Source organism: Polyodon spathula, chromosome 14 (assembly GCF_017654505.1).
Source record: "Polyodon spathula isolate WHYD16114869_AA chromosome 14, ASM1765450v1, whole genome shotgun sequence".
Lineage (NCBI taxonomy): Eukaryota > Metazoa > Chordata > Actinopteri > Acipenseriformes > Polyodontidae > Polyodon > Polyodon spathula.
Genome location: NC_054547.1, coordinates 4,675,086 through 4,685,914, shown reverse-complemented (window position 1 = coordinate 4,685,914; position 10,829 = coordinate 4,675,086). Strand labels below are relative to the sequence as shown.

Sequence of the window (10,829 nt, the reverse complement as noted above, 5' to 3'; positions counted from 1 at the left end):
TCAGTGATCTCATCTTCATATCCCAGCTGGTGAGGGGAGCCAACAAAATGGAAGGGTCAATGCTACTGGGAGCATGGTGTCTCTAAATTTGGAGACAGAAGTGCAGAGGAAATTTGAGTTTGGTATTAAGGGAGCCTTATGGGAGCAATGGGATTCCTCTGTGAAGCCTTAGTAGAATAAATGTAAGTTATTAAAGACCAATACAGTTATTGCAGTCACTGAACTTGGTGTGCTCACAAAAAGATACAGGGGATTTTTAGCCAGACATCTGTCATTTCATAGTGACAGTGACCTTAATAAATGACAAGATCCAACCCCCCCCCCAGCCCAATGATGGAAAGCCAATGCAGACCTCTAACAGTAGACTATCCTAGTCAAAGCTGTGCCATGCTCTTTCATAGCCCTTCCATTAGTGTAAGCAATCATTGATTTATCCCTGAAGTGACTTTTAGAAGGGGTGTGATTTCAAAAGATCTATTATAATAGAAAAACAAAATCATAATAAAGCATTTCTATCTAGCTAAATATGTTTGGTAATGGGTTCTTCACAAATGGTGCTAGTGATTGTGCACAAGTTGTTAGTACTGTTGAAAAAGTCAGTTTACCCAAGGTGACGATAGAGAAGACTCTTCTGGGCACACGGGCACACACGCACACACACACACACACGTTCAATACATTCTGATGTTTTCTATGGTCTTCCTGACATCAGAATATTCCAGCTCTTTTTCTCTTAGACACACAGAGATTTAAATTGATGGATTACTTTTTGCATCTTTTTGCAGGATTTAACTGTAAAAAAGTTGTTAGACGGTATAATGCAATGATAATAATTTCACTTTTTGTTGCAGTGTAGGAATTTCACCTTCGGAGGTAGAAGTGGCCATTTATCTTAGGGCATGCTGTATACTGCAATACAGGTAATCTTAACTGGTGAGTGAATTCCCTCAGCTTTCCTTTCTGACACAAATTAGTTGAAACTTGCAAATATCCTGTAAGTTAAGGTGTAACTAAATCCTGAAGTAATTTACACCAGTATGAAGAGGCTTCTCAATTCAAGTCTTTCACATTCTCTTCAGTCCTCAGCTGTACAACCCATTAATACGCATATGGACCTACTTATGTTTTTTTATTGTCCAGAGTTATTCATATAAAAAGACAATGTTTCTAATGAAGCTGAACATTTTAATTTTTACAGAACTGAAATAAAAAAATTCAAATGTATGACATAACCATGCAATGCTCCCGTTTAAAATAGCAAAATATCATTACAAAATGTGTTCTGTTCACAATGAGAGAATGGTGTTAACAATACAGGTACAAAACCAGTTAGATAAAACAGTAACAATAAGCATAGTAGCAGGAGATTCTGTTTAAGTACGAGTAGTTTTGCAACTGATGGTTAACTACAAAGTAAAATCCTTATCTGTGTGTGGCGGAACAGACTAGAAGATAGACAGTAAGTACACTGGGGGGAAAAAAGCAGATTTCTGCTGCTGTGTCTGTATTATTATATTTACAGTGAAGAGTTGGCTTTTTCAAAGCATTTAAAAGACCAAGGTTTGCTTCTCGTCAAGGTGTTCATTATGTTCAATTAATCTCAGTTACAGTTTCAGCAGAAGCCTGGTCATCAGTCGGGTGATTTAGTTCAGCATCATTACTCTGTGCTCCATCTTCTGTGATTTCAAAAGGATTCTCGCCCTGAAACACAGTTGTTACATCATGTCAAATCTATAGGTAACAGCACAAGAGGGGCCCCTCTTAACTTGGTTCATATGTGTACATGAAGGTGTTACAGAATTTTGTTCCAGTGCGCACACTTTTATAACAGACCAACTCAGCATAGTAAACTGAAGGCTCATAAAATGCACTGGACTTCAAATTTTATTCTGACAGTTATATTTTACTATTGGCTGGTTTCAGATGGATTAGCATGTTAACAGCACCTCTCAGGATGTGACATTTCTAAATGCTGTGGTTTAAATTTTTTTTCCACTTTCCAGTGCATTGATCATAAAACCTGTGCTATGCCTTACCTTACCTTAACAAACCTTTGATAACGTTCTTTTACTGTTGGATTGTTCAGCAAGCTGGTAGCCACTAAAACACGCTCCCTTTTCAATTGCTCCTTATACTCCTGTTGGAAACAAAATGAAACATACAAAAGCAGGTACAATGAAAGAACAACTGCTGTGAAGATTCACACGAGGGCCCTAAATACTGCCTACAGATTAAGATACTGGAGCAAAGGGACACCTTGGCAGACAAAAAGCTAATATTCTGCCATTTTTTTATAGTCAGGTTATATATTTTACTCTGTTGTAATCTTTCATTCGTGGCTTGTGAAAGGTTTTACATTTTGATAGACAGATAAATAGATAGGCAGATATTCAATGATTACTGCCTCAGGGTAGTTGTGAACTAGAAGTTTGTTCTCCAGAATGGCCACGGAGGCATTGTGTTTGAGACTGCCAACTGACAACATACCATCAGCCCTCTATCAATCTGAATAAGAAAAATTACTACATACCACTTTCTTTGTCAGATGCATGGTGGATTTCAAATGTTCCTGTGCAGAGAGCTTGGTAGCAGGAATGTAGGCATCACATGCAATGCAGTGAACCATGGTAGCTCTCCTCATGTAGTCGTCTTCCGTTACAGCTGCAAATTCAGAAATGAAAGTTACTGAGAGAGGGAGCCCATAGAGATACTGTACAATACAATAGCAACCCCCCACCCCCCCCATTATCAGATTTAAAGTGCACATGTAAAATAATGTATCAAGCCTTAATCAGAAGTGATATTTAAACTGAAGGCAAACAAGAAGTCTTTGAGTGCAAGAAATGTAAAGAAAATACCACTCACTCACGCATGTTCAAACAGGAAAATGGATTGAGTAAAAATTGCATGTTGAGGGTTAATTAAGATGAATTGGTTCTACACAATTTAATCCCAAAAGCCATTTCTGATTATCTGACTGATGAAGCTTTTAACTGGACGGATATGTATCCCAGTGCTCATTCAACCGCAGAACAGCATTACTAGAATGCCAAGAATGAAGTGATATCACAGATAAATACTGCTGTCTATGACTATCTCCCACTAAGAATATAAAATACATAAGAGGTAAGCGTACCATAAAATAAAACGTTATCAATATGACTTAAACTAACAGCATACTCATGGAAATTCCCAAGCCTTAATTAGTAAGACCACCGGCAGGAACAAAAGCAAAAGAAGGTCTCAATGACTGATCGATTATAGTCTTAAAACGATTATGAAAATCATGTTTTAATTCCCATTAATTACAACGTTCTCCATTTACTGTAGACATTTCACTTTTCTTCATTTTCTGGGTGAACTTTTCACATTTACTTTAAAATACAGCCAAGGTCATAAATTAAGGTCTATTTTGTCTAAAGGGTAAAAATGTAATGATAGGACAAGTGTGTACTTATTCCAACTTTCAAAAATTACAGCTATCCATTCAAGAACAACGTGGTGCTTTCTGTCAGATTTCTAAACATGATATATCATGTAAGAAAGTATAATGATGCATCTTTTCACTGCTAGGCATTTATGAACCATGAACACCACTTTCCAGTGCTGACCAGTCCCAGACTTCTATGTGAGATTAGAGAAGATCATTCCACTAGTTATGACTATTACATACTGTACTGTTAATAGATGTTAATATAAAAAGTGAATATATAAAAGTTTCCTGAAAGGTGCACACATTTAAAACATACACTCCAAATAAATGCTGCAACATACCTTCCATTACGTGCTTTTGTGTTTGCACTGAAGTTTGCTGTGGGTCTGTAGCGAGCCACCGTAGTTTGTGTTTTAAATTCCTCTTAAACTTATGTACAATAGATTCCTATGGAGACAAATAACTTCACTTTAAAACAAACAGCTAACAATATAAAAAAAGGAAATGCTCACATTCTCCGAATGGCAAAAAAGTCTATATTTCTACATGTTCAGCATGCAAATTGTAGAACCAGTAATCCAGTTTGACTCCCTATTCCCAGTGCTGGGGATGTGAAGTGCAAGTGCTCAATTTTTAAATACAGAATATGAACTACAAATCACAAGATCATGAACAAGTAGAGAGCAAAATAAATAAACAGTCAATCAGCTATTAGTATTGTGAGCTACATCTAGCATATAGTTTGAAATTCTCCAATTAAATGTCAATGAAAGATGTAACCTTTATCAGCCTAGCCAATCAGACACTAAATGCAATTTACAAGTCAGACCCGGAGACCCTCAGAAAACTGGATTAGGAATGTCTGTGTTTGGATGGATGAGTGCTTCCTCCATTTCCCAGATGCAAGGGAAATTCACCTATCATGGAGGATAATGAATATAGAAGACTTAAAAGAGATTTTATATGGGCAAGTAATTTGTTTTTACATCACACAACTGGGCTTCGGACAGAAAGATTGAGATCTCAATGCCCTATGACAATTTTCTTATGACAGTAATGCAAAGTGACAGCAGATGATATTCCAGTTACTGAAGCTGACGCCCATTAATCGTCATTTTATCTTAACCAGCAACTTCAAATGACGTGACATTAAACAGGACTGACTGCATGTTTATTAGGACTTCCACACCATGCACACTAAAGAACCAGCCCCATGCTCACACAAAACACACTTCTTCAGGAAATCATTATATTCCTCGAATCTGGAGCATGCTTCTCAACAGCAAGGCATGTCAGCGAGAGTCAGTGTCAGTGAGGATCCATCCCCATCTTAAAACAGCACTAACAACTTCCTTGAGCCCCAAGTCACAAAGTAACATGCAAAGGCTTGGATGAAACAAGACACATTAACTGGAAGTTGGGTCATTCTTCATTACAGAGGGGGGAGGGGACAATAAAACCAAATAAAGTTACTGTTATAATGATTGTTACTGTTCTTGTTATTTACCCCCCTAGCATATAATGTATGCTAAAATAAATATAACTAACATTACTTCTTACCTGTATGCGATTCTCATTTATGTGAAATGCTGAAACAATGTCTGCCATTCACAGAGCTCACTGAGGCTTTGTTAATGTTAATTATGATAGTCTTATTGTTCTAGACCAGGGCTTCTCAAACTCTGTCCTGGGGGCCCCCTGTGGCTGCTGGTTTTCATTCCAACCGAGCTCTTAACTACTTAACTAGACCCTTAATTGAACTGACAATTTGCTTAATTGGACCTTTTTACTTGTTTTCAGCTCTTGAACAGTTGCATATTTCAAGTTAGCTGTAACATTTGATAAGTAACTTGAACTGCAACTGTTTAAGAGCTGAAAACAAGTAAAAAGGTCTAATTAAGCAAATTAATAGTTCAATTAAGGGTCTAGTTAAGTAATTAAGAGCTCGGTTGGAATGAAAACCAGCAGCCACAGGGGGTCCCCCAGGACCGGGTTTGAGAAGCCCTGCTCTAGACCAAGTGTAATAAAAGACTAGTCGTCGGTCTCATTTAATTTCAATGCAAAATTGGTCAACAGACAGTTTTAAATAGTAAGAATACGATTTTCACGATCTGGATATTTAATTTTAACAGTGATATTCCATGTGTTCAATGCTCTATTAGTTAAAGAGTATGTTGTTTTGAAATATTATTCCCTGCAACATCAAGTTTTGAAACAAATCAACAAATACAACAAACAAAAAAATGTCCACTGTTATTTATAGTTTTTGTTATCTGTTTTAGCATTTGAACTTATGAAGGAAAAAAGCCATGTAAAATGGTACTTACATGTAAGAAACGAATGACTACTTCATCTAAATTGGCATCCTTGCGAATATTTTCCAGCGTTTCCTGGTGATAAGAGCCTTCGAGGTGGTCTTCCATTTCCTTCTCATCAGATGTCAGGAATTTACAGAAGGAGCAAGCGTATACTACCCTGTAACAGAAATTCTAGGTTAATTTAATGAATGTTTTTACAGTAAAACACTGAACTAGTGTCAGGAATACATTTAAACCGGTCAACACCATTCTGGCCAGGCTTCAGTTTCACAATCCGTGGAAATGGACAGGACACCCCTGGAACAAGTTATTGAATCCAAGTGGATCAATCCTGCTTTTTTTCCTAATAATAATAATAATAATAATCATAATCTACCTTTGTCCACCACATTTAGAATTATACTTCTCCCGTCTGCGTCTTTGCTTCTCTCTTTTGGCTTCAAGTTTAGTCTCAAGTTTTCTTTTCTCCTCTTTGTTTGCGCTATCACTATTCCCTTGAAGAAAGAAAATCTTACTATTATAATTTAATAGCAACCATTTTAAATGCAACATATTTTTATATTACGAAACTGTTTCAAATGCTAGAATTGTAATTAAAATATTTCCATAATCCAGGAATATCAGACAAGGAAAGAAATAATTTTATTTTTGTTAAATGAAAAAGCATACATCTTATAATAAAAACGAATCTTTCAGTGTGAGGATAAATACATCTATATACATTCATATTCATGAATACCTTCATACAAAGGCTTATTTTGTTTATTAAATATTACAACTACTGTAGAAATCACAGAATGACATGATAGTGGCCAGCGAGTACAACACAATAAGCACTGAATCATACAGCCACTACAACTAACTTTTTCAACCCATTTGCTACACCTAGTCCGCTAATAATAAAAGGCCTTTTTTTAACCCATGAATAGTACTGCTATTACTGTATCAGCAGGTGAGCACATCCCGGACAATGGAAATGTTACATGTTGTAAAAACATGCCGAGTGATTGACACAGGTGCTTATTTAGCAAAAAGGTTCCTTTAAATAAAATACAAAAATAATAAATCTGTGTGCCTCAAACAACAGATTGATTTGCTGGGGTTTGCAAAGATTAATATAGTAACATGCAGCATACTTATGCATGTCTGTAACGCTACATGACTTGTCCTAATTAAACAGGAGTTGCCTGCTTTAAAATAAATACTTAAACCTGGAATGCAACTTGTAGACCACTTAGAAACGTTTGTGTAAACCGGCTGGCCTACAAAAACACAATGCCTGACATGTATTCAGTTTAAAAAAAACCCTTGTGGACTTGACATGTTTTATCATTGCCATCAGTGTTGTAAGAGATGTTTTAACTTTTTTAAAAGCTAAGCATCCACACAAACACACAATTATAAAAATGTCTTACCTGGTTTCTTTATAAATGGTACAAAAGGTTTAGTCAGTTTTTGTTTCTTGTTAAATGTATTTGGTCTGTAGGGTGCGTTTATCTCCCTCTTTACTCCCCTAATAGTCATCTGGTCCTGATATACTCCAGGTCTAGGTGTCCTGAAGTCTCCCATTTGCTGCAAGGAAGGAAACATTGGATTTGTTGATCTTTTTAAGCAAACAAAGTTTCAACATCAATTGTGAACAGACTATTTGCAAACTTATACTGCATGACAGGAAAAGTAAGCAAACTAGTAAAAAAAAAACAAAAAAAAAAACATGCAAGTCATGGATACTTTGAAGCATCCTGTGAAAAGCAAACATGCCAATGCAAATCAGGCAGTCAGCGTGCTGCAAGGAGAAAGAATCCACGAAATGGAAGCAGAATTCAATGGTGCAAAAACAGATTTAACAGACTGCAGCTTTGTTAGAAAATAAGGAAGAGCCAAGGAGGAGTTAGTGGGATTTTTTGTTTGTTTGTAATGTTTCAAAGAGAATGAGGGTTATTTAAAGTAGAATGTAAAATCTAACAATTTACTAGTGCTCTGCTAAATACAATCTACTTACCCCTCTGCCTCTGAATGCCGTTGGTCCTCCCAGACCGTAAATTCTACTTTCTCTCCCCCGAGAGCCTACAGGTGCAGGCATCATGTGGGGTGAAGAAAATGTGCAGTACGAAGAGTAACCGTCTCTTCCCTCATCCCTAAACCCAGCTCTTGACTTTGAACCTGGGTAAGAAGGTTCCAAGTTAGACCTGCCATGATCAGTACGACTCAGGCTTCTAGCAACTCCATGAGAGTCAAGGTTATTCTGGAAGGAGTTGTCATATTCGTTATCAAAACCTCCAAAGCCACCATTATCAGACCCAGATCTGTAAGACTCGCTGCGTCCAAACCTGCAAAAATGGCAGTAAAAAAACTGATGAACTTTCAGATATTGATTTGTCACAAAAATATTTAAAAAGTGTTACACAGTGCCTAATAAAAGTAGTAAATAATGGATATCATTAACATCATTCTCTCCTAGAAAACCAATATGCTACGACTGTTTCAAATGGTAGAAATGTAATTTTAAAATAATTTCCATAGCCCCCACCCACAAACAAAAAAGGCTACCTGTCAGCATTCTCCCGTTCAGACAAGCTGTATGAACTGAGAAATCTTTGTGTTGGATGAGCAGCATTTCCTTGATCAGAGTCGTAACTGTGAAGTGTCTTTCTTTGGGTAGCGCCACCACTGTTTCCCAGCTCAGACCAGTTGTATGAATCAAACAGTCTTTGGGATGGACCACCAGAACTTCCCTGTTCAGACAATCCATATGACCCAAACGATCTTTGGGATGGCCCACTCGAATTTCGCTGTTCAGACAATCCATATGACCCAAACGATCTTTGGGATGGCCCACTCGAATATTCACGTTCAGACGAACCATATGACCCAAACGACCTTTCGGTTGGATCACCAAATGTTACACGTTCAGACGCGAAATATGAATTAATCGATCTCAGTGCCTGACCACCAAACGTTCCATTGGAATAGCCACGATTCATTTCTAAAAATAATAGAGATCAAGTATTATTCAAAAGACAACGATCGCTATCACAGGACACTTGTAACTGAGTTACAAGTATTTTTGTACAAATTATTAAACAGTAGAAAACAGAAAAAATACACTAGTAAATTGGCATGACAGAATATTTCCATGTGTTTGTCCCAAGAAATCGAACAAAAGGATAAGCCCAAGTAAACGAGGCAACACAAAGGAATTGAAAAAAAAAAAAATGAATAGATGTACTGTCCTGGCAAAAATACGAAAAAAAAACTTATGTAGCTTTTAACTTTATGTAACTGTACAAATATATTTCAGTTTTTTTTGTATAGCAGCGTCATAATTAAATATTTTCACAGGTCTGCTTAAGTAGGATTACCATAGTCATGCAGTACGGTGGCAGACCGACTGTTTCGCCAGTCAGCCCGAGTACAATGTCCTCCTTATCTGCAACTTTGACTGTGGTGTCTTCTTAGGCAATATAAAATATGGATGGCTCATGTTTCTTCAAATATGGAAACGTTACTTAAACGAAGGCACAGGTGTCATCCCTACCGACCGTGTAGCCAGCACGAAATATAAACGAATCAGTAGGCCACCAATGATGTCTGGTGTGAATTACGATCACTGAGCGCACGTCAAACACAAAAGGTATCTTTTGAATTATTTAAAAATGCGTTCAAATTCACTGTGCCTGAAATGTATTAGAAGCACTTTATTTTACAAAGTAGTATACGATACAGATTTTCTTTCCTAAATCTTATGACTATTATGACAGAGCACTGGAAAATCAAAGTACATGTTCTCATACTGGTACTGTCCGAGTTCAAATTCTACGTTAAAAAACTTAACGAATCATCCCAATAACACTACTTGTACTGAAAACCCTTAAAGAACCGACGACCAAAATTACATCGCCCTTACCTGGGCTGCTAAATATCTTCGGGTGGAAGTGTTTGGGTAAAGATGCTCTGAACCAAACTCACTCCCAGTGTCGACTTCCGTCACGGCGCAAAGGGTTATGGGATGTAGGAGAAATTCATAAACTATGTTAATGGTGACTAAAGGTGCGCTTCAAACTGTATTTAGTACTTTTAAGAAAACACGTGCAAATGTAAACGGGGATTTATTGGTTTTATACGACTGTATGTCTTAATGTTTTTTTTTTTTAAACACTTGAGAAAATCAACCCAATCCTTCTTTTGTTTGGGGTTGTTGTTTTTGTGTGTGTGTGTGTGCTACACACTAACTACTCCGACTGGAACATGCTTTCATCGTGTTTTGCAGCGTCTATGGTTTAAGGGACCCAGTTAATTGAAGCACGCCTTTTCCAATCACAAAGACAGACAATCAAAATGATTAAATAAAAGGATAGTTTACATTCTGTTGTGTTTTACGTTTTGAGTGTGCAATCTGTAATACAGTATCTAAATTATTTCCAGTCACAGTGCCACAAATAGCAGGAGCTCACTTGTCAGGTGCATCAATTGACAGCAAAAAAAGATACTGATATTCTAGAGTTTGCTTCACCGAATCCCCATGAATTCATGAAAACGTACTAAAAAAATACAAAAAGGTGCTATGGTCTGATTTTGGCGTACAAATATGTTCAAAATCTCTACACAGTACATTTTGAATACAATTTGTAATCACGGGGGTCCAAATCCGCATGCATTCATGTTAAATTACTAAAATACAATTGTGAATACAATTTCCTTTTACTTGCCACCTCCACACCTTTCAATAGGAAAGGGGTATCTTGTTAAAAAGATGTTTGTGAAGAAAGAATGCTGTCTATACATGTGATATCAAATCACCCCATCAAAGAATGCCATGGCAGTTGTTACGACTATTGACACAATTAATGTATGCCCCCCCCCCCCCCCAAAAAAAAAACGAACAACTGTAGTTGTGCTCCCATACTAGTTTTTAAAGTCACTTTTATTTAATGTTTATGCCCCCCCCCCCCCCCCCAACAAAAAAAAAAACAAAAAAAAAAAAACAACACGTTGTATTTGTGCTCACATACTATTTTTAAAGTCTTTTTTATTTAAAGAATTTCGATATATACTCAAATAATACATGCGCTTATGCA

The 10,829-nt window shown here is 36.9% G+C and overlaps 1 protein-coding gene across 1 annotated transcript; it reads right to left on the bottom strand.

The window, feature by feature from the left end:
• Positions 1 to 1,117: 1,117 nt before the first annotated feature.
• Positions 1,118 to 7,857, bottom strand: LOC121326363 (DBIRD complex subunit ZNF326-like). Its single transcript, XM_041269615.1, has 8 exons — positions 7,754 to 7,857; positions 7,167 to 7,323; positions 6,128 to 6,245; positions 5,761 to 5,908; positions 3,775 to 3,880; positions 2,531 to 2,661; positions 2,042 to 2,137; positions 1,118 to 1,701 (listed from the first exon to the last, which is right to left on the bottom strand). The coding sequence occupies exons 1-8, from the start codon at positions 7,835 to 7,837 to the stop codon at positions 1,591 to 1,593; spliced, it is 951 nt and encodes a 316-aa protein (XP_041125549.1). The 5' UTR covers positions 7,838 to 7,857; the 3' UTR covers positions 1,118 to 1,590.
• Between the last annotated feature and the right edge of the window lie 2,972 nt (positions 7,858 to 10,829).